The sequence below is a fragment of the Canis lupus genome, chromosome 15 (genome assembly GCF_003254725.2).
Source record: "Canis lupus dingo isolate Sandy chromosome 15, ASM325472v2, whole genome shotgun sequence".
NCBI classification, from domain to species: Eukaryota; Metazoa; Chordata; class Mammalia; order Carnivora; family Canidae; genus Canis; species Canis lupus.
Window position 1 is genome coordinate 24980439 of NC_064257.1, and position 25008 is coordinate 25005446.

Genomic DNA, 25008 nt, shown 5'->3' on the forward strand with positions numbered 1-25008 from the left:
CATTATCTACAATAGCCAAACTATGGAAGCAGCCCAGGTGTCCATTGATAGATGAATGGATCAAGAAGAGGTGGTGTCTATTTATAATGGAATATTATTCAGCCATAAATGCATAGAAGGAAATCTTGCTATTTGCCACAACATGGTTAGAGCCAGAGAGAATAATTTAAGCCAAATCAGAGGACAAATACCATATGATTTCATTTACACGTGGAATTTAAGAAACAAAACAAATGAGCAAAAGAAAAAGACAAACCAAGAAAACAGAGTCTTAACATAGAGAACAAACTGATGATTACCAGAAGGGGGTGATGGTGTGGGGAGATGTGTGAAATAGGTGATGGGATTGAAGAGTACACTTATCTTATATTAAAAAAAAAAAAAAAAAAAAAAAGGCAAATCATGGGCTCTACCCCAAACTCCCTGAATCTGAAACTCTGGGGATGGGGCCTAGCTCTCTCTTCTATAGAATCTTCTAGGTGATTTTGATGTGTACTAAGGCTTATGAACCACTGGAAAATGTAACCTGTCACACTTTGCAGAATCAACCACTGTGGACGTCCTCAAAGTGCCTGCCTTCCTGTATACTCCCCATACTGCCCTGGCCCCTCCTTGTAGTTTGCCCCCACCCGTCAAAGCCCAAGCAGCTGCTCCAACCCACTGAGCCTGAGCATCTGGCTCAGTCTTGGTGGGCTCTCTATAGATGTGTACATTCTTCAGGAAAAAGCAGCTGCGTCTCTTTTGTTAATATCAATCACTTCAGCCAACAGTGACTCAAAAACAGTATATTAAACGATTCACTGCTCAGTAGTGATAAAGGTGAGAGGATTGATACCCACGTCCTGTCACATATGCGCTAAGCGGGATAGCCAGATTGAGATAATTCTGCTTTATACCCTTTTATTCCTGCCTCATGAATAATCCCATAAGTGCTCAGTTTAGATGATAAATTATATTGCAGTGAACTGAAATCATAAGTAATTCTAATACCGTTGGGAAGTGGCCAAAGAAAGATTCCCCGAGAAGCAAATGTTTTAGGGCTTACAAATAAATGGTATCCAGTGACAATAGGTAGGCACGAGGGACTGGTGTTTGGGATGGGACTAAAGAAACCTTAGAGCCTGAGAGTTCAGGATAAATGAGGATGTGAAATAGCAGGTTACATTAAGGGAAGATGAAGTGGTTCAAGAAGTCAGGAGCCAGTGTCTGGTGGGAACAAAAATAGATGAAGCTGGTGGCAGAGTGACTTAAGGCAAAGTTTTCCAGAAGAAGTAAAGGCAAATTTTGTTCCTCATTGTTCCCCCAATAGTATATCAATATAGGCTCTTTGGATCATTATTAAGAAGAAACCTAGTATGTCTTTGTTTCCCTATTTATGTTGGCTCTCTGTATTTGAAATGCTTATTGCTCCATTTTCCATCATTTCTGGACTATATTTCAAACAAACAATCATTGTATAACACAGCAGAATAATAACTCAATTTCAAGTTTGGTTTACATTTTTAAGTTCAGTTCAAAAATAGATACCAAATGGTCTACACTGCATAATATTTTATGCCTTTATCATAGCAGAACAGTAATGCTGGAGTATTGAGATATATGGCCTGTCGAGAATAGAATGGGGAGAATTATGCAAATACCTAACTAATATGTTGTGATATTGGTTTTCTGAATGTTAATATGATGAATGAATTCTGTTGAAAATGATCATATGGCGATTTCTTTTCTGTTGCTGATTAGTAAAAATTACATGTTTCATGTGGTTTTGGGACCTTGCAAACTGTACGCAATTGTTTTGCATGACAAAGCTGTTTTAAAGAAAGCATAAATGTTTTAAAATCATGATAAAATTGTATATTTGATTTTATGCGACTAGTTAAGGTTGTTATCCTTTGTTGCTGTTGTTGAGCATTAAAGGTGTGTTGAGTATTGACAAAGGTTGAAAGGCTTTGCCCTTGGGGTATTGCACATAAACTGATCTCTTATGCCATTGAGCATCATTATCTTCATCACATAAGCTTCTTGTCATGGTCCTGTTTCTATGTGGACAGTATAGATACCATGTCCCTCTTTTCTCTCTCTCTCTCTCTCTCTTTTTTTTTTTTTTTTTTTACCAGAGCTAGTATATCTTCTCTAGACCCTCTACAGTCTAGAGTAATGAATTTTACTAAATAACCTTCATTATTCAGTTAATTGTTGCATTTTCCTAACTACTAATACAGAACGCATTTCAGAGTTAATAGCTGTCTGGAAAGGAAGAAGAACAATCGATAAACTCCTACATTATCCTTTGTTTAAATATCACATAAGTAATTAACATATTTATTAATGCATTTACTTAGGCAAACATTATTCTTTGAGGGCAGGTAGCAATTAATATTATGTTTTAATTTTGAAAACCTATAATTAGAATAATTAACTAAAGAATAGTCTAGTATCCTTTACTAAAATATATATGATGAGATATTAATTTCTCAGCATGCCATAGAGTATCTAATTCTAGTTTTACTGTTTTTATTTATTTTTTTTTAATTTTTATTTTATTTTATTTATGATAGGCACACAGTAAGAGAGAGAGGCAGAGACACAGGCAGAGGGAGAAGCAGGCTCCATGCACCGGAAGCCCGACGTGGGATTCGATCCTGGGTCTCTAGGATCGCGCCCTGGGCCAAAGGCAGGTGCTAAACCACTGCGCCACCCAGGGATCCCAAGTTTTACTATTTTTAAACAACATATACGGGCAGCCCCGGTGGCGCAGCGCTTTAGTGCCGCCTGCAGCCCGGGGTGTTATCCTGGAGACCCGGGTTGGAGTCCCACGTCGGGCTCCCTGCATGGAGCCTGCTTCTCCCTCTGCCTGTGTCTCTGCCTCTCTCTCTCTTCTCTCTCTCTCTCTCTCTCTCTCTGAATAAATAAATAAATAAATCTTAAAAAAAAAAACAACACAGCATATACTTTCAGTTGAATCTCCTATCAGGATATTTATAGTTAGCATATACATGAATTTCATAAGTAATGTTTTTCTACTTATAAACGTAAGTACAGTTGGCCCTTGAACAGCATGAGGGTGAGTGGCACTGATCCCGGCACCATTGAAAATCTGTGTATTATTAAAAAAAAAAGAAAAAAGAAAATCTGTGTATTAACTTTTGACACCCCCAGAACTACTGATAGCCTACTGTTGACTCAAAGCCTCACTGATGACATAGACCATTTACACATATTTTGTAAGTTATATGTATTACATACTGTATTCTTAAAGCAAGCTACAGAAAAAAGTTAAGATGATCATAAGGGAAAATACATTTATTGTACTGTACCATAATTATTTTAAAAATTGTAGACCCATCTATTTGCTGTCTACAAGAGACTCATTTTAGACAGAAGGACACCTACAGCCTGAAAATAAAAGGTTGGAGAACCATTTACCATTCGAATGGTCCTCAAAAGAAAGCAGGGGTAGCCATCCTTATATCAGATAAACTAAAATTTACCCCAAAGACTGTAGTGAGAGATGAAGAGGGACACTATATCATACTTAAAGGATCTATTCAACAAGAGGACTTAAAAATTGTAAAAACTATATATGAGTGGACCCATGCTGTTCAAACCTGTGTTGTCCAAAAGTCAAGTGTATTTACAAATCAGTGTTCTTAATAATTTTCAGACCTAACAATTATGTTTGAGACCTGAGAAAGGTACAGAATGTGAGTGATAAACTAGGAAAGTGTTGGACAATTTTTTATAGAAATAGCTAAGAAGTCTCTTAGTCCTGGTGTTAAAACTGTCACTTCATTTTAATAAGTCGGCTTATCTTTACTCACCATTTCTTACCAATTGAAGTTTAGATACAGGCAGAGTCTATGGCTTATCATAAATCCTTAAAACAGAAAATGCCCTCTTGTGTTTTAAGGACTGGTCCTTTTGGGTTAGAAGACAATTTGGAATATTTATTAGATAAGCGGTAAATCATGGGCTCTTTCAAACCAGCACCATCAGGGAGGATTTACCATTTACCATTTTAAAATTTGTTTTTCCCTGTGCAGCTCAGGACTTGCAAATCATTTGTATGACTTTTTTTTTTCATATTGTTAAAATCTTGAACTTCCAGCAAACAGGAAACCCAAGGCAAAAAGAAATAATCATTAGACCACAAGTCTACAAGACCAAAAGTTACATGAGCGATTTTAGCATCTCTCTGTTATGCGTTGATTTGGTTTTCATTTGAATATGCATGTCAGAGAGGGCTTAACATCATTATTTTTGCTGTTAATAAATCCCTAGCTGTATAAAACAAACAAAGAAACAGGCTGTTCGCTCTGTTTTCCTATTTACAGCCTTAAAATTGGACCCAATTCTTTTTGGTCTTTTTGTATGTTTCTGGGATAGCACTGCATATCACTTCTTGAAGTATAGTTTCAAAGAGTAGTATGGCTCTATCTGCAACAATTCTAACCTTGCAAAGCAGACCTGAAAGTAACCTCAGAAATGTGAACTTGTTAATATTTATTCCATGTTTATTAGTCAGTCTAATTAAGCAAATGCTAAATGGAGCTTTATATGTTCTTTCAATATTTTTAGTGCTGCTTAAATATATGAAATTAATACATCTCAATACAGATAGCCTTGTTTTTAATGTGCTTCAGAGAGAGAAGCTATTTTAAATGACCAATAATGAAAATAACTCAACTCTTAATTGTAATATATGTTTAACTGTATCTGCTTTATTTCTTGGTTTAATAGTCTATGCAGGATTTTTTTAAAGAAAAAAAACAAAAACAAAACCAACTCTGTGAATATACCAGACAGATACATTGGGATATCCTGCAATGAAGGAAAAGGCATAAAAAATATGACCAAATAATGAGATGTAGATGTACAGCACCCATAAATCTTAGCTTCAAATCATGTTGATCTCTGTGTTTTTCTCTGTAGTGACTTTGTTTCATAGGATTAAAGTAGTGGTTTCCAAGTTGAAGCTCACTTAGTTTTCTGCTCTGCAGGTCAGTTTCTCTTGGAAGAAGCTCGCCTTATAGAAGCCGCTGAGATGGCAAAAAAAGCAGCTGAGTTGGACAGCACGGAGTTTGATGTGGTCTTCAGTGCTGCCCACATGCTCAGGTGAGTTTTGCTACTTACTGTAGAAGACTGACATTGTGGCTTGGGGAAAGCAGTTAGGTAGACTAATTCCCCTGTCATACTGCTTTATTCCACATTCTTGAAGTGAATTATGCTGTTTTACCATGCTAAAATCAGCCAGGAGTATTTTATTCGTTATAGTTTATGTGCCCAGTATGTAGGGCATATAAGCATTCAGGACTCTGAAAATTATTGAAAATCATTTTCCTTTCCTTTCAGAATTGACTATAAAATGCAAAAAGGAAATTGCAAAATTAAAATTAATAACCGTTTAAGTAAATGTCTAAAACAAAACAGGTTGACTAGTCAACTGCATCTCGGTATTTGTGTTTTATGTTAATTATACTGAATGTGGTATGTGAAAGCATTTTATTATATTTGGTGGCAGAGAGGATTGATAGGTACAAATATACCTAAAGCCTATCAAAGTCTCAGGATAGCACTGTACTTAGCACTGTTGCTATGTATGGAAACTACATCTTTGTAGACCTTTTAGTACTTCTGTATTCAGAATAATATTATGAAGGCTAACTATAATAATAGCAAAAACAATTAAAAGGTAGATCAACAATTTTTATTGTGAATATAAAAAGAAAGTTAATGCATCCATAAGTGATGTTTTAGGTTAAAGGAGAATGTTTCTAAGAAACTCAAATGATTTCTACAGTTTTTTTTTAAAGCGTTATTTGTTGTGTTAGCCATATGTGTTCCCCTTCTCCCATACTCATACCTGAATTTCATTCGATTAAATCTCCACCTAAATGCTTCATTAGCTGACATCCACACTGTGGGCTCTGTGCTTGGCTTTAGGAATAGGATTGTAATTATGTAGATTACCCTTACAAGGGAAGAAAAATGCCAGAAGAATTTCTTCACATTTGGATGGCCTTAACACATGGACTTTCAAGAAAAGTAGTTTTGTTTACTTTTCTCAGATCATTGTAGATTTTTATGCAGTTGTAAGAAATAATACAGAGATATCCCTTGTACCATTTATCCAGTTTCCCCAATGGTAATATATCATAGAATGACAGAATATCAAAACCAGGGTATTGATACTGATGCAATCCACTGGTCTTAACTGAGTTTCCCTAGTTTTGCTTGTACCCGTGCTTGTGTGTGTGTGTGTGTGTGTGTGTGTGTGTGTGTGTATTCTCTTTTTTTAATCACATATATGTAGGTTTGTGTATCCATCACCAGTCAGAGTACAGACTATTTCCAATATCACAAGCATCCCTTGTGTTGTCCTTTTATAACCTAATGGCTTCCTACTTAGCTGTTTACAAATTTCAAACAGGAAATTCAAAGCCTGTTTGAGAGCAAAGTGCACTGTGAGGTTTCAGTTGAATGCGCTCACTCCACATTTAACATTTCACATTCCTAAAGCTGGTATCTACAAAGAGAAATGAGCATTCAATCAACTACTGGCATATTTATAAAATAAACCATAGTCAATCTCAAGAACCTTCAATGCAAGGATAATTTTTTAAAGATCCTGCATTTGCATGACAGGTGTAGGTGCTGTTCTAGGGAGAGGACTTTTTGTTCTTTGTGAATAAAACACTGTGCTTTAAGTCACAGTATACCATTTGCCAGGATGGAGATACACAACTTTCTATAGGCTAACAACTCCTCTTAAACACAACAGGTACTTTCCTCAACAAGGCATTTTGCTACATATTAAATCAGTATCTGAAATTCACTACCACTAGGAGAAAGTTACAAAAAAAGGTCCTGGTTAAATAGGTCACTTCCAACTTTTCCTTAGCTACCATAGTGCTGGTAACCAGTGGAAAATTCCTATTATACATTAGTGATGTGGAACTCTTTAGGGTTTGTTTTTCAGAACCTTCTTTCTGGTTTTCTGCAGTCTGCATTCCTCATTATCCTGCCATCAGCACTTTCCTTATCTTTTTTTTTTAAGTGTCTTATTTTTATTTTTATTATTTTTTTAATAATAAATTTATTTTTTATTGGTGTTCAGTTTGCCAACATACAGAATAACACCCAGTGCTCATCCCGTCAAGTGCCCCCCTCAGTGCCCGTCACCCATTCACTCCCACCCCCCGCCCTCCTCCCCTTCCACCACCCCTAGTTCATTTCCCAGAGTTAGGAGTCTTTATGTTCTGTCTCGTTTTCTGATATTCCCTACCCATTTCTTCTCCCTTCCCTTCTATTCCCTTTCACCTTTATTTATATTACCCAAATGAATGAGAACATATAATGTTTGTCCTTCTCCGGTTGACTCATTTCCTAATCTTGATTGCAATTATGACCACAGCAGCCCAGCTATGTCCTACTCCACGTGGTGGCAGCCCCCATGAATGTTTTTCCTTAATTTTTCTGTTTTTTGACTTTATTAAATTCTTGTTATTTCTTGAGCACTTAACCGTGCAAGTTGTACACCAGCCTCTTTGCTTATTCGTCAAGAGCATTTATAGGACTTTGCTGAAAGGAGTAAGAAGGTTACTGGTTTTTACCTTGAAAGCAACCTTATCAAAATCCTTAGCTATCAAGATTTTGCTTATTTATTGTTACATGTGATTTCCTCTGGGGATGCCAAATTATTGTAAATTGACTTTGTTATTAATTCTTCCCTCAGAGCTCACTTCTTTTGTAAGATACTTAGGAGACAAAACTGGCAGTTTGGTGAGGTAAAGAGTATGAGGCAGGGTATGAGGGAAAGAATAGCTGTCTCCCTGGTTGTGTCTTGGTAAGCTGGATTATTGGCTACCCTCATATCCAAAATCAGCAATTGAGGGAATGTTAGAGTTCAAGAAACGATTTGGCTAATTCCTAGTGAAATGACTTATAGAATCTATCAAGGAAGAAAAACTCACTACAAATGCAAAAAAAAAAAAAAAAAAAAAAAAAGGCTTTCCACCTTAAAACTAGACTGGAAGAGACAAGGAGATCCTGGGGCTAGCCATCAAGGGACAAATCTGTATCGTGTTTGGACCTTCAAGAGGCTTGAAATTTGAGAAGTTTCTAACAGACCCATTTCAACTCTCAATAGTGAATAATGAATGATTTTTCTCTGTATAATCAGCACATAGAAAGCCTTGAAACACAGGGTTTCAAACGGACAGTTCAGATAAGAATGACAAATCAGATGTATCCAAGTAAAGAGCCCTCATCAATGAGGTGAGACTTACATTAAAACCTAAGAGCCACTTGGAATATCTGTAATTCCTGTTATCAAGGTGATTCACAAGAATGCTGTGTGGTGTGGAAATATCAGTGCTGTTCACCAAATGTGCAGGCCTTCCACCTTCAAAAAACATAGTAGGATTGTATTTTTCTGCCTTCTTTCAAGTTGAAGAACTTCATGGTTCTTATTTGGATTGTTGAATGTGTGTGAACATGATGTATGTCACTTTTGAGCCAAAGCTATAAGAGTCCATGCTCTTTCCTTTTCTAACTTGGAAACTGTGAAAATAGATTATGAAATGACCAGAGAGACAAACCTCCCTACTCATCTGCATTGAGTGAGTGAGAAATAAACCTTGTTTTCTCGACTCACTGAGACTTAGGATGTATTTAAATTACAACAGTGTACCCTAACCTAGCCTGACTGACACAAAATACATCTGTGAAAATAAAATAGGGAGCTTGAAAGAGGAATAATATGACATTAGAAAAGATTACTAAGAGATTAACAGGATCTCTGAGTTTGTAACTGCATTGGAGACAAGACATCATTGAGAGGCTGATAATTTAAATAGAAGTCGTAGATCTCTTCTCAGAATTTAATGGAAAGTACTAAAGACATCAAAATGACACCTGAAAGGATAAAAGATTGGAGGCTAGATTGAGAACATTATATAAACACTCAACATTACATACGTGTTAGTATAATTATATATATAATATATAGATATGTATATATGTGGTATATATATAGTATATGATATATAGTTTTATTTGTATATACATAAATATATAATTACATTCTATATATGTGTATATAATTATATTTAGGATTTATACATATATATAGTTTCTTTTGGTTTTGTATATGAGCATTAATATAAATAGGAAATTTCTGGAGGCAAGCGTAGAACATGTAAGCAATTATCAACAAATAGAGGACATTTCCCAGCTAGGATGAAGGCCTTCAATCATCCTTGATATTTGTATTGAAAGCAAAACTGCTGAAAATAGATTTGTTCTTAAACTTGTCTCCACGTTCAGGTTATACTTTTTTGTTGCCAACTAAAGAATACATCCTTGCCAGTTTAAGCAGAAACAGGATTTATGAAAGAGTATTCCATAGCCCACAGGCTCATTCTCGGGCTTGAGAGCACTCTACACCGTCAGAAATAATACCCAACCATCTATCTAGCTTTCCCTGGGAGTGAGCAGATTTTATAGTCCCGAGCCCCACCACCATCACCATCACCTCCAAGGAACCAAGCCGAGCAAGCTCCACATGGCTTCCGTGATTCTCTTGGACGCAGCGGCCTCTGGGCTAGGCTGGCTTCTGACTTGTCTTGAGGTTGCATCTGATTGGTGGAATGGGTGTCATGTCCTGGAATCTCAGCTACCAGAAAGTCGGAAGAAGTGGGAATTTCTGGCTTCTGCCTTCAGAAGGTGGGCTACACATGGTGGCTAATTACCAAAAATATTTATAGAGAGGGTGATCACAGAGGTTGAGTGGCCTCACATTACAGACATTAACTATATGTGTTGACATTTTTAGTAGTTCAGATAAAATGGGGAAAGTTCTAGATAAGGGTACTATACTCCAGATGAGGGTATTCTAAGAAAGAAGATTGGTTTCATCAAAGGAAAATATCAGAGGCATTTAAAAATGCTAGAACACCAGTCGAGTTATAACTATAGAGTTGTAAGAAGAACATATTGAGTCAATTATTCTGTTAGCATTTTGTAGGAATGAGCCCATTCAGTGTTCTCCTAAAACTAGGTGATAGAGCAGAAAGATACTGGATCCCAGGAGGACTTCCAGAGGCACTCAAACTTTACCTGATTCATAGCATTCCTGGGCTCTCAGAGAACCTTTTTTTTTTTTTTTTTAATCCACTCACAGGGTAAGGGAAGAACAGAAGTAGCATCTATTTAAATATCTCCTGTCTGCCTCCTACTATATTTTGCATCTTGTATCTGTCACTCTCTTAGTTATAATCACACCTATGTGAGGTAGACAACAATATTCCCATTTTATATATGAAGATACTGAGGCTTAAGAAGAGGGTTTCCCACAGTTGGTAAAGCTGGGATTTGAATTTAGTGTTTTCTGGCCTAGTATAATACTGTTTTCACTGTGTCACATTGGCTCCCTCATGTCTTTACAACTGGGTGACTATCCAGAGGCTGTGATTCTTAAATTTATTGTTGGAGAAAGGATTTATAGAGTAACAGGTTATCAAATGTGTAAATTCTAAAGAGTAAGGCCCTTCCAATATTATTAAATTACCACTTTATGGTAAATGATAGAAAGTAGATTTACATTCACAGGAGAGAGAATGCCACCTTTGTACTCTGGAGGTATATTGAGTTTTTAGAATGGTACAGTCTGACAAAGGACACACTTAAAGCTGAGCTAAGCATAAACTTACAATTCCAGGACTTAGGGCCCAGGTTGTCACTGTTCCCCAAGGTAGTAAGGAAAGCAAAACTGCACCATACCAACTGGTTCCCTTTGCTTCCCCTGATTTCTAGAGAGCAAAGTGAATACATGGAAGAAAAAAAAAATTATCTTTAAATCTCTGTGCTCGACATAATCTTATGAAATCAAACATATTAAAAATAGAGAATTTCAGTGTGCCAATTTCTTTATAAATTCCATTGGAAGTGTCTTAAAATCGAAATTCTTAATAGAGAAAGGAACCAAATCAGATCATTCCTCAAAACAGATTGGGAGTGTACACACACATTGTGTGGGATATATTTTTTTTTTTTCAAAGTTTTCTAGACCTTTCTTCTTCAGTACTTCCAAAATCACCAAAAACCTCTTGAAAAGTCACTGGATTTTTATTTTCTTTTAATTTTTTAAAAAAGATTTATTTATTTGAAAGAGAGAGAGCATGAGCCGGGGAGAAGGGTAGAGGGAGAGGGAGAAGCAGGCTCCCTGCTGAGCAGGTCGCCAGATGCGGGGCTGTATCCCAAGACTCCAGGCTCATGATGTGAGTCGAAAGCAGACACTTAACCATCTGAGCCACCCAGGCGCCCCGATTTTTCAATTATAAATAGAACTTTAGTGCCAACTTCTGGTCCAAAGAGGGCTGGGTTATAATGGTTGTAAGGTCTTCAAAGCAAAGCGCAGTGGCAGATGCAGTTGAAGGTAAGCATCTTCCACCCAGCGCCTCTCCAGCATCACTGTGCGTGTGAATCACCTGGGGATCTTGTTAAATGGTGGTTTAGGAACAGGGTCTAAGGTTTTACACTTCCCGACAAGTCCCAGGTGATACTTCTACTGTTGGTTCTAGGGCCACTCCTGCAAGCAAGTTCTACTTTTTGCCTCTCTTCTTTCCATCCCTCCCAACTCCTTCTCCCCACCCAAGCATCACAAATGGAACATGAGGAGTTATTCACTATGTATGGATATTATAATAATTGACATTGCCAATCAACATTTCCCCCCTTTTCATTTTCCCAGTACGTTTTGTTATGTAGTCTTTTTGGATATAGGCTTAACCTGTCCTTAGCAGCCCTGAATGATTCAGGGCCATGAAAAAATGAGCTCAGACTCTCATGGGGCATCAAGAAGTTTCTGACTCAGAGGAATCTTTTGTGAATTGTACCATCAGCCTAGTCTGTGATTGCTACATTTCTGCTTTACCTGACCATCTTTTGTGTTTAGAACGGAGATGGATACCAGCAGATCATGAAGCTAGTTTTGATGTCTTGACAGATGTTCATTTAAGATGGCTTGATGGTCATCAACAGTATCTTCTAGGAGTTTCATTATACGGATCTTTTAGGCTTCATTGTTTTTATATATGTGTGACTCTGGTTTTGCTGTTTTAAGATTTTCCACACATTTTTATGTCCTCGATTATTTCAATTCTCCTTCTATTCTTACTATACACTTAGCAATTAAAATTAAAATTTAGTGCCACTTTGAGTTACTTAAGCTACATTTCAGCTACTGTTTATCTTACTTTCATGATATAAGAACAGATAGTTTTCTAGTTAGAAGAAGAAGAAGAAGCAGCTTTGTAAGTTATCTTTGAGAATAATCACCAAGACTTTAATAAAAAATTATCTTTTGTATGAGTCAGTGGTTATTATCCATATTAAATAACTTTTAATGTAAAATTGACAATTCACAGCTGCTAATAATTGTAGAGTCTTCTAAATGCCAGTAGCATTTTTATTTTTTATATTTTCAAGGAAGTAATTTTGAATTTAGCAACCTTTAATTTTATAATTCTCACAGGATACATACAAATGTCAGTAATTATAAATGATTCTCTTAATCAGATTCCCCTCAAACATTTCACAGAATATATTAAGTTATTTCACAATATCATTGGTTCCCAAATTTCCTTTATATATATAAAGATATATATTTTTTCTCAGAAAATGGAATTTTATAAAAAGGCATTTTTCTCGTATGTCCATAAAATGATAGAATTCCTACAAGTATAGAAATGTGTCATAAATTATACAGAATGTTCCTTAATTACAGCTCAATGTAACTTGGTACTGCCTCCCTCCCTAAAAAATGAGAGAGAACCAAAAAAATAATATATATATAACTGTATATATATATTTACATAATATAGACAAATCAAATATATATATATATATATATAATCTTTTAAGAATATTGGCCCATAAAACTGTGTTCCAAAAGATACTTTTCTATTGTAAAATAAGACCAGGGAGGGGAATTAGATATGTAAAATGCATATCTGTTAAAAAAAAAAAATAGAAATTGGGACGCCTGGGTGGCTTAGCAGTTAAGCGCCTGCCTTCAGCTCAGGGCGTGATCCTGGAGTCCCGGGATCGAGTCCGATATCAGGCTTCCTGCTTCTCCCTCTCCCTGCGTCTCTCTCTCTCTCTCTCTCTCTCTCATGAATAAATAAATGAAATCTTTTAAAAAATTTAAAAAACAGAAATATGTTTCACAGTCTCATGTGCAAAGTAGAGTTCTCTGGTAATCAAATAATGACATTTGTTTGTGACTTTCATTCTGTTTTGCATTCTGAATACACCTTTTCACTGATTGCTTAAAAACTGAATGTAAAGACTTTTAAAAGATAGCACAATTCAGTGATTTCTTGGGAGTTCAAGGTTTACGTCATAGTCCAGTTTACAAATACCATCTAGGCTCTTTTTACTTCTCACCTTTCCTGGTCCTGAGAAGTCACAGATAGTGTAAAGAAGGGGAAGGCCCTACATACATGAGTGACAGGAGCTGGCAATGAGATAGGAGCCTCCATCCAAGTCTCCAGTTGAAAAGTCCATTGTTGGCATAGATGATATGGAACATAACTTTATGATGACTCTTAAGGGTGGCATGTTAGATGGGGCTAGTCACCTATATGGAGCTAGTGTAGTTTCCTGCTATGAATGATTGTTATTACTCATTATCTCATTCATTTCTGGCTTTGTAAAGTGTGTTGTCAAAACACAAGGTTGTGTACATTTGACCTGGGAGATTTCTTGGCAGAGCCGACTGCTTTTCCCCTTTGCCTACTTTCCACGTCTTCTGCTTAGACATACAGGAAACTTATGGTTGCTCTCCATATCTAACTGTGACCCTCCCCTAAAGTTGAGAGGTGGTGAGGGTAAAGAAGGGAGTATCCACGGCAGCCCCAGTGGCACAGCGGTTTAGCGCCGCCTGCCACCCCGGGGTGTGATCCTGGAGACCCGGGATTGAGTCCCACGTCGGGCTTCCTGCATGGAGCCTGCTTCTCCCTCTGTCTGTGTCTCTGCCTCTCTCTCGCTCTCTCTGAATGAATAAATAAATAAATCTTTAAAAAAAAAAAAAAAAAAGAAGTGAGTATCCAGCAGTATTCTCACTTTTCCTCATTCCTTATTTCTTTGCCTTTCCCCTCATAGCCTCCCCTTCCCCCTTTTGGGGGTGCATGAGGCAAAACACAGTAGTGCATTTCATTTCATTCTTAAAACTGTCATCTGCTAAATTTGGTCTAGTGAAGTTCACTTCTATCAGTGTGAGAGATGGAGGTGAGCAAGAAGTAGAACCTGTCATTGCAAATGTCCTCCGTATCCTCCTCTTTTCAAATCTCATCTCTTACACTTAAATTGTGGTTTTTAAACATTATAATCAAAAAGCAGGTTTTCTTCTTTTCTTAGTCTTTGATGTAGAAACTGTTGGGGTCATCTGCCAGAGAACAACGTATCATGTATCACTCTACTACATTGCCATATATACAGCGATATCAGCATGATCTTGTGGTTCAAACACTTAGCTGTAGAGTCTGTGACTCCCAGATCAGTCACTTCCCAGCTATGTAACCTTGGGGAAGTTATCAACTTCTCTAAACCACATTTTAACCATCTGTAAAATGGGGATAGTAATAGCATTTCATGGTGTTGTTGGAACATGGAATAATAAATTCCTGGTATTTTATAAGTGACACATAGGTTTTAGAAATTTTCTGTCCCAGAAAGGAAATAGTGAAGAAAGAGTTTATGGATATTCAGGAAAAGTTATTCATCAGCTTCTTTAAATAATTCTATTCTAATAGTCTTGGCAACCTGAGTCCTACAGTCAGTCCTAACAATTCAGCGGTTGAGGTTCTTGACACTTCAAGAATCCTCTAAGCAACTAGCAAAATATTGCTAATTTCCTCAGTTTTCGAATGTTGATTAATGATACAGTCATCTTTGCAGTTAAGATTTATTAAGCACGTCCATGATGCTTCTTGAGAGGCAAGTATGAAAGGACAGTTCCTCATCAGTTTTCTCCCTTGTCTAGAGAATAAAACAAGAATATAAATGAACATTTGGTGGGTAGAATTTACACTCTTTTCCCTGTGGTCCTAGAGTGAAAATTAATTTTCACAGTTATATGACAAATCTAATAAACTCTACTTTTTCTCTATTTCATTAGATTATCATCAATTCTACTTCTACCTTAAGGTACGAAGCCTTCTAAACTAGATATTTCCTTTGGGGATTAAGTCACTAAAGACAATGAAGACTTTAAAAACTAACAACCCTTTTGGGGGAGAAAACTTTTTTTTTTTCAATTGTGTTGATTATTATTTTAAAGGCTTGTCATCTAGTGAATTCTTCGGTTTCTCTTTGATTCTTACCTACCTGATGAATTTGTATGTCCATTAAAATGAATAGTAATATTTGCTATACTTTTCATGTTAGGTATCTATTGGTTGATTTTGCTTCAAAGTAACTTAACTCCTTTGTAATATTAAGTTCCTCTAATTTCCTACCTCCCTGCCTTTTATTTTCCTCTGGAGAAAACCCTTCCAGGGCATGACCTAATGAATTCTGGTTCAAATTTCCAAGTGAATTTGAACCAAAGTGATTCTATAATTTGGTGGAGGGAACCTTCATTAAATACCCTGGCAAGGGAATTTTTACTGTTTTATACCAGACTAAAGTACTTTTCTTGACATATTGAAATTGAACTTCCAACATTTATGAGAATATAAATTGCAACAGCACGTTGTAACTGTCATGAGTCCAGTAGAGCCTTAGGTCAAGGGTTTTTACTTTCTCTATAACCCCATTAAAAATAGCAGTGTTTTTAATTATTTTTCCTTTAAAAATTAGAAAAATATGACTTGGTCTCCAGAGAGATGTTATCTTCAGTTATTCCTAAAATTTATATGGTTGCATGGGATATGTCTTTATAGTTTTTATTTGCACTTGACCAAAGTGCAAATTCAATTTTATAGGCTAGTGAACCTACTCTTTTAAAGCCTGAATGTGATTTTCTAATTGACAGAGTTGATTTTTGTTTCTTCTCTTTATTCCTGACCTCTCTGCATCTTCTCACCTCAAAAGCTTCTTCCCTCCCCCTCCCCTGCCCACCCTGTTTTCGTATTTATCCATTTGTGTGCAGGTATAATTAACATACAACATAATTATGTTAGTTTCAGGTGTACAATATAACAAATATAATGATTAACTATTTCTATATATTACTCAGTGTTCATTAGGATAAGTGTACTCTTAATCTCCATTTTCTATTTTACCCATCCCCCTACCTATCTCACCTCTGGCAACCACCACTTTGTTCTTTGTATTTAAGAGTTTGTGGGAGGCGGTTTGTTCTCTTTTTTTTTTCTTTGTTCCTTTTTATCTTAAATTCAACATATGAGTGAAATCATATGGTATTTGTCTCTCTCTGACTTTACTTGGCGTTACACCTTTTAGATCTATCCATGTTGTTGCAGATGGCAAGATCTTATTCTTTTTTGTGGCTGAGTAATATTCCATGGAATTCCCATCAGAGGCTTCATAAAATCAGTTTCAAAAGAAACTACTCCCTTTTAACTGCAGACCCCAAGCCATTTAGTGTTATTGTTCACATTATAGGTATACTGTATACATCATCTGAAGTTGAATTTGACATTTTGTATAGCATCTCAGTACTCTGCAAATATAGTCACCAGATTACAGTACAACTGCAAGAGCTTCTAGCCCTTGTTACCTACCATCTTTGAAGGTTTCCTAAAGCAGCATGGCATGATTGAAAAACATACTGTGTTTTTGATGGCTAATTGGCCAGGCTTCCACCCGACCCTGACATTTGATTTCTCCTGCTACCCAGTTGGCTGAATTTAGGGGTTTGCTCTGAATTGCAAGAATAGATAATGCATAAACTTATTAAAATTCAGCGTGCATCTTATTTGTATAAGTCAGTTGCACCACTCGTGGTATTTAGTGATAGTCAAGAGAAACTGGCTATTTGAAGAATGTGGGAACTTCAGAATTTGCTAACTCCAGAGACCATAGCTTGAATGAGCAGGAAACAAGGTAGCCTTGGAACAGTCTAGAAGCAGGACATGCAATAGTAATTGTTTACAGGAGGAATCTGACCAGGATATTGCCTATTGCTTCCACCATTGTCCATGAACTCTAGCCATCCTTTCAGCTTTCTGTCCCTTATTCAGCAATGAAAGTCCCAAACAAGAACATCCTGTTAGCTGAGTTTTGCCATGGGTGTGTGTACCCTGGTGAAGAGAGCAGGGAGAGGAAAAATCTAGCCTTTTCTCCCCTGTAGGCTACACACAGTGGAAGGTTCCCCACCTGAACTGAAAGAAAGTGGATTTCTAGATAGATCTATAACTTTTTAACATTTTATTTTTTAAAATCAAGAAGTTTCTGAGACCTACAGTTGAAGCTAGAGAATCCCAACCCTTATAACATTATTTGGGTTAGCTTGGAAAAGAAAAATGACATTTCTAATTCCTAATACGTACATTTAAATGAATAATAACTACTGAATAGGATTATGTTGAGCTACTATTTATAATGCCTTAAAGACAGTAAGTATTTGCATGCAATTTAATGTACTACTTTTTCTGCTTGGGGCAACTTATGGTTTGATTGGTATGATTGTAATTTTTTTCTTTAAAGTTAATATTAGTTTGCTGCATAGTGATTCTGGTTCACCTCTGTACAATTTTAAAATAAACGGTAGAGTTTGATTTTTTTTTTTTTTAACTCTTCAACAGACAGGCTAGCCTCAACGAAGCCGCCGAGAAGTATTATGATCTGGCAGCCAGACTAAGACCTAATGTAAGTACTTTCCTAACGAGAAACATTACTCAAAGGGATGGATTCACAGCAGGTGATAGCTTTAGATACAGAAGCCTCATGATACTAGGCTTTTTCCCTCTGATCTCCTATTCTTGAATACTCACTAAATGGCTAATTCAACAATCACATCTGCCCCGCTCAAGCTTCTTTCTTTTTGCAGAGGTCCAAATTGCTGTTTTTCTATCCTGTGTAAAAAGCACCATGCAGTTTTATCATTTGAATACAGGTTGTAGCATTATCAAATACTTGGCATTTGGTTGGCTTTTGAAAGCAGTTCCTTGAAAGTGTTTTTCGCTCTGGTGTTAAATACCTCAGGACTTCCTAACATCATACACTTTTTTCTTTTCTTTTTTTGATCCTTATATACACTCAGACCTCGAGCTGGGCCTCTTTCCTCTTCCACAGTCCTCATTTCTAATAATGATGCTTTTCAACCTTATCAAGTATGTTTTTATTAGAATTTTTCCCTGGGTAGTCACACTTCCATAAAGTGGGATGGATATAAATTAGATCATTACTATTGAAATAGAGGAGCCATTTATGAGAAAATCAGAACTGGTTTTATATCTGTCTTCTAAGCACTTTTTTATTCGCCACACATCACCGACCTCCAGCGCGTTGCTTTTATTCTCATACGCACTGCTCTGCATCACCCTCTAACACTAAAACCTTCTCCCCTTACTCTCTGGGTCTAGACCATCTATTGAGAAATGTAATTTTGAAACAGTAATGAAAGTGCATGTGTGACATGACTACAAATAGTGGGATAAGTTTCATTTCTATACAGTAACTCATCCCACTGGGCAAACATCTATAGAGTGCCTGCTTTGTGATGGGATACAGAGATTTCATTCCCTAAAAGACCACATAATGTAGCAGAGAACACTGAAAATAATCAACTAGTTGAAATACAATGTGGCAATTCCTACACAGAGGTATACACAGTCCTGTGGGAACACAAAAGAAGAGAATTAATGCTCCCTGAACCCGATCCACAGGGGGAGAAGCTTTTTTTTTTCCCCAAGCAGATAAAACCACATGTAACCTTTGCCCTGAATGTTGGTGTCCCCGGTTTCATTACTTATGAGGTACTTCAGAAATTGGTGAGCTGTTTGCAACAGAAGAAAATAATTTAATAGTTATAATGGTAAGAACAATAACAGTTCAAATTTATTGCACACTGATTATGCGTCAGGCATCGTGCTAAGTACGTCACGTGAATTCCCTCATTCATTTCTCAGAACAACCCACAGGTGCTTCTGTGGTCCCCACTCTGCCCAAGCCCAGAGAAATTAGTAAGTCCTTCATCACCCCAGCTGGTAAGTGGGATCCCATTGTAACTCAGGCTGCTCGGTGCACAAGAGAAAGCTTGAGGGGAAAATGCAGTTACATCATAGGAAATGCAAGCCAGAAGATTGGGAAGTGAAAATAATAATGATCCTCTCATTTATGTATTCAGTAAATATTTAGAGTACCTGCGAAGTGCCCGCAGCATTCCAGGCACTACATACACGGAAGGGCACAAAATTAACTAGAGTCCCTGACCATTAGGAGCTTACCATCTAGTCTGAGAAGACGAAGTAGAAAAACCAGTAAAGCATATATGGTATCAGACAGTGATAAGTGCTTTGTGGACAAATGGCAGGATAAAGGACTTAGGAGGTGCAGGGGGGAGACAGGCAGGAGGCATAGCTTTATAAATGCCCAAGATGGGCATCTTTGTATAGCATTTCCAACAGTTGAATATGAGTTCTTGAATATTTTTTTTAGATTTATTTTAGAGAGAGGGGGGGCACACGCACACCTGTGTAGGGAGCAGGGGCAGAGGGAGAGGAAGAGAAGAGAGAAGTAGACTCTGTACCTGAGCATGGAACCCAGTGTGGGGCTTGATCTCAAGACCCTGAGATCATGACCTGAGCCAAAAACCAAGAGAAGGATGCTTAACCGGTTGACTGGGCCACCCAAGCCCCCCAAGATCTTTATTATAACTTCATCGAGGGCAAGAATCAGGGTTTTTTGTCTTTCTTTCCTTTTTTTTTGTTCCCGTCACATGGATGAATATAATGACGTTCTGTTCAGCCTTTACTCATTGAGTACCAGTCACTTAAATGTCACTTTTATTTTTGTTAAGTGGTTGATCAAATGGTCTTCTTCAACACATTATAACAGAATAGTGAGCACAGAGCTATCTGAGCTGTCTGACCTGACCTAAAAAAAAAAAAAAAAATGAAAAAGACACTGAGGCACCCCAGATTTAAACCAGACTCATGAGAGTATTTATTTTAAATGGCCAGCCAAATCATAAAATCAACATTTAATCTTCCCATTTAAAGCCATTTTTTCTGAAATCCCAAATAGTTTCTTCATAAACATGCTGCAGACTGTTTTTGAAAAACATGTTTATTCAAATGCTACTTCCTTTATCTAATAACAATAAGTATTTTATGGATTTGGTTAGAATAGGAAGCTCAAATTTAACAATGAGTAAACGATGCTACAGTTGTGGGTCACCTGATGGGCAGATGGGGTCTTTCCCTAATCTTTTTTATGAATTGTGTTTTGGGTTTCCTGTATGTATATAGAATAAGTAAGATGCCACCATGGCAAGACTCATAAAGACACGGGCAATAATAGAAGTTTGTGTTCTGAACCAAGGAGACTTGTTTAAACAATAGTCCCCGTAATGATTTATTAGCGGTTAGCATCTGATCCAAATTAAAGCATCCATCTAACATTTATCTTGATCATAGCTGTTCTTCCCTTTGCCCTAAGAACCTTCTATGTTATTTCTGTGTTTTTGCTGAATAAATTTCAGTTCCCTGCTTATAAAAGGACCTAGTAAACAGACCTCCATTCTCCTTCTCTATTGCAGTAGTTTCACTGTCTTTTCATTTCTCTTGTCTACACAGTAATCTAATCTTATTTTTCAAAAGGGCATTTTCTTCTATTGTTTGAATGTCCAACTTTCACAATCAGTAGCTGTATGTGGAGGACCCTGTGGGTGTTTTAGCAATGTTCATGTCAGATCGTGACTATCCACAGTAAAATATGCGCTGTAACCCTGTGCACCGCCACTTACTATCATCGTATTGAAAACATTGTTATTTGTGGAATATATTTCTCTCTTAATAAAAAACCTATTCCACTTCTTCAGTACATCCCGTGGTGAATTTCTTTATTTAGTTTATTCTACAAAAGCCCTATTTTTTCATACAATTTGCTTTAAAATTACAAATGGACTCCTAGAAAAATTTTATATGCAAAGAATTCCGGTGATCAAATGCTAAAGTAATAGAAGTCTAAATTAGCATACACATATAATTTTCAGTGTTAGATTATGATATTGTTTCATCAGGGATATTCAGTACATTGTCATTTATTAAAGTATACAGCTAGAGAAATATATTTGTTACTAAAATGAGACCATTAAATTTTTAATCCTATTTATTTGACTTTCTGGGGGGTAGACGGGAAAACCCTAGACTTACTCCTCATAGTACAGTAAAACATTTTTTTATAATGGGAAAACTCTTGACCAAAATTGCCATTTTAAGTTTTTCCACTTTCATTTTTCATTTGTGTAAATAAGATTGATCTCTCTGTGAAGGTTACTTTAAAAAGATAACACTGTCTTCCCTCTCACTTATGAACATCGAAAAGTGCTGACTCTTGAGGACTAGAGGGAACATTTAAATGAAACAATTTTGTTCCTCCTGTGGGAATTAAGCCAAATTCTACATTAACTTATAGATTTTTAATTTTTTTTCTAATGGGAAGAATGGGTAATTTGCATAGTACAAAGTCACCCACTGTACTTGGCTTTTAGTGAACTCCAGAAGTTAGAAAGGGTAATTACTAATGATTAGGTCTATATATCTTGTATTTTTCCGGATGTAGTTGTTTTTAGCCTGATTTCATTTAATTTATTTTGTATCAGGTTCCAGTTTTGTGTAAGACTCTATGCCAAGTGCAGAGGGATTTCAAAGTTATGAAAAATTAACCCTGACCTTGGGAAATGTACTATCTAAATGCAGGGAGGGAATGGAGGAGAGAACGCGTGGATCCAAATTCTCACAATTCAGGCCAGGAAATACTATGTTATGAGTACTTTGTGAGTGATGGAAGGTAGTGCTAGAAAAGTGTGCAGGAGAGAAAAATTACCTTCAACAGGTTGGTCCTAGAAAGCATTGTGTCGGAGTGGGAAAGTTAGATAATCACGAGATGATAGAATGTTTATAGGTGAAGATTTTAGCAAGAGAAGGAGAGAAGAGAGAATTTGGGGAAGAGGCAGGTAGAGGCATATGTGTGAATAAGGACATGGTGCTGAGAAAACATGAACATAGGCTCAAGAAACAGTAAACAAGAGTTTATATTGCCCTGGGGCTAGGGGCAGAGAAGACAAGCAGGGGAAGATAGAACTGGAAATGAAGATAAAACCAGATGAAAGGTATTGCATACCTCCCAAGAATTAGGAGTTTGCATTCCTACGTTGAACAGGATGACATAATGAAAGTGATAATTTAGGATGGCCATTTATAAGATGTAATGAGGAATGTGGGTTGCGTTGGGGAAAGTAGAGTTGCAAGAAGCCATCTTGAGAAAACCAAATAAAAAGATACCGTAATAGTTTAAGCAGAAGGTATAATGTGAAAGTACAGAAACACAGTGGAGTTGAAAAGAATATGCAGGGAAAATAAGTGGATTATTTGATGGGATGTGAATAGGAAAATCAGTTGGCCTGATGAATGTTCCAAAATTTGGTATATAGGAAACTTGGAAAAAGGAAAAACAAGGACCCCAGTCAGAAGAACATGTTTATTTCAAGAAAAAAAAAAAATGTTAAGTTTGTACCAAACTGTTTCTAAATGAGAGGATATCATCATTGTCCAGGGGACATTCCTATCAAGGAGGCAGTCAGAGGGAAAGGCCATAGCTAGGAATAGAGATGTGGCGTTATTTGCAGAAAGGAGATCATGCCAAAGCAGTGATTAAGATCACTGAGGGGAGGGGCACCTGGGTGACTCAGTGGTTGAGCACCTGCCTTTGGTTTAAGCTGTGATCCCAGGGTCCTGGGATCGAGTCCTGCATCAGATTCCCTGCAAGGGGCCTGCTTCTCCCTCTGCCTGTGTCTCTGCCTTTCTCTCTCTCTCTGTGTCTCTCATGAATAAATAAATAAAATCTTAAAAAAAAAAAAAAAAGAGAGAGATATCACTGGGGAGAGATGTAGAGAAGGGAGACCATTTCAAACCCTGGGAAATGGGCAGCCCCGGTGGTTCAGCAGTTGAGTGCTGCCTTCAGTTCAGGTCATGATGCTGGGGTCCTGGGATCAAGTCCCACATCAGACTCCCTGCATGGAGCCTGCTCCTCCCTCTGCCTGCATCTCTGCCTCTCTCTCTCTCTCTCTCTGTCTCTCATGAATAAATAAATAAAACCTTAAAAAAAAAAAAACTGGGAAACTCTACATGTGGAATGTAGGATATGAGACAATGAAGTCCGTGTTAATGAGCAATTTCCACTGCTGCTAAAGGTAAAGGAAAACAGACTGAGACTGTCCAGTGACTTCAGAGAATCAGCTGTCCTCGGCTACCTGGTACACCTTTGTGCAGTTGATGTGGGCACAAGTTGTACTGTGTTAAGGAGGTGGAGAAGTGGGAACAGAGAGTGTAAAATTATTCTGTAAGTTAAGTTTGGAGGTGAATGAAATAGACAGGGAAACTGCAAAGAAATATTAAGCATATGTTTATTAAATATTAAAGGTAGGTGTTAAGAAACATGCATGTGTCTAAATATGAGGTTATGTCCTCATAGAGGAAAGAGCAAAGAAATACTGAAAATCTTCAAAGATCATTTTCTCCCCAAGGACTGAAGAACAGAAAATAGACTGAAGAAAAAAAGGTGAGGAAAAAACAAACATTAGAAATATAGGGAGCAGAAGCTGAGGTAGCAAATTACTTCTCTCCCAGGTTATTTGCTTATCTGCTGGTGCTATGGGAAGAAGGAGAGAGTTTGAAGTCAGAGACCTGTGGACAGCTGATGTGCTGAGGTGCACAGTAGGTCATAATTGATTTAGGTCTGGCCTATCTATATGTGATAAATGCCAATAGAAGTACAGTGTTGTGAGATATGTTATTACACCGTTTGTCATTTTGTGATCATTTTATTTTTTTTATTTATATTTTTTTAAGTAGGCTCCACCACGGGGCTCGAACTCACAACCCTGAAATGAAGACCTGAGCTGAGATGAATAACTGAACTCTATGTCTGAAACTAATCATATGCTATATTCTAATTAATTTAAATAATATTTAAAAAAAAAAAAAACGAGCTGACATCAAGAGTTGGATGCCTAACCGACTGAGCCACCTGGGCTCCCCCTTTTGCAATAGTTCTAAATGAAGTTCCAAAGTCACCGATAGATTATTCTCATTTTTTTTTAGATTTTTTTTCTAGATTTATTTATTTATTTATGATAGAGATAGAGAGAGAGAGAGAGGCAGAGACACAGGAGGAGGGAGAAGCAGGCTCCATGCCTGGAGCCCGACGTGGGACTTGATCCCGGGACCCCAGGATCGCACCCCGGGCCAAAGGCAGGCACCAAACCGCTGAGCCACCCAGGGATCCCAGATTATTGTCATTTTGATTCATCTTCTCTGACTTTTATGCTAGACGTGATATTAGAGATTGAGATCTCTACGATGTATAGTATTTTATAAATGTTCTATCATGACAATTATCATATATGAATTAAAGGGGAATCTGCTCCAAGGATCAGATTATCCAGTAAAAAATGTCATATACACATTATAACTTTCCTAGGCACTTAAAGCGTAAATTACTTCAAAGTGTTATTATAAAATCAAAGTCCGTGTTCTCTATTTGGGCTCTTTGGCAATGATGTTAGGTCACAGATAAAATAAGAAATATGGGATTCAAAGAAATCAGCCTCCTATATAAGAGTTGCAGCTGCGCTATGGATAGTCAACATATTCTGCAATGTATCACTTTCAATTTGGACTGCCCTTTTTATCCTAAGTGTGGGACAAGAGGGACGATGAGAGGAGATGACTGCTCAGTAGAAATAACCACTAAATCTGGGATTGGGCGATGAGGGAGCAGTTGAGAATGAATTATCTGGGGGGCACCTGGGTG

The 25008-nt window shown here is 37.1% G+C and overlaps 1 protein-coding gene across 5 annotated transcripts in view; it reads left to right on the forward strand.

The window, feature by feature from the left end:
• The window catches only part of TMTC2 (transmembrane O-mannosyltransferase targeting cadherins 2), a 389135-nt gene that overhangs the window by 316134 nt on the left and 47993 nt on the right, over window positions 1-25008 (forward strand). For all 5 annotated transcript variants that reach the window (XM_025439558.3, XM_035698840.2, XM_049094600.1 and 2 more), the window contains 2 exons: window positions 5001-5115; window positions 17775-17838. In XM_025439558.3, the coding sequence (XP_025295343.3) occupies window positions 5001-5115; window positions 17775-17838 (179 nt within the window). The remainder of the gene's footprint in view (window positions 1-5000; window positions 5116-17774; window positions 17839-25008) is intronic.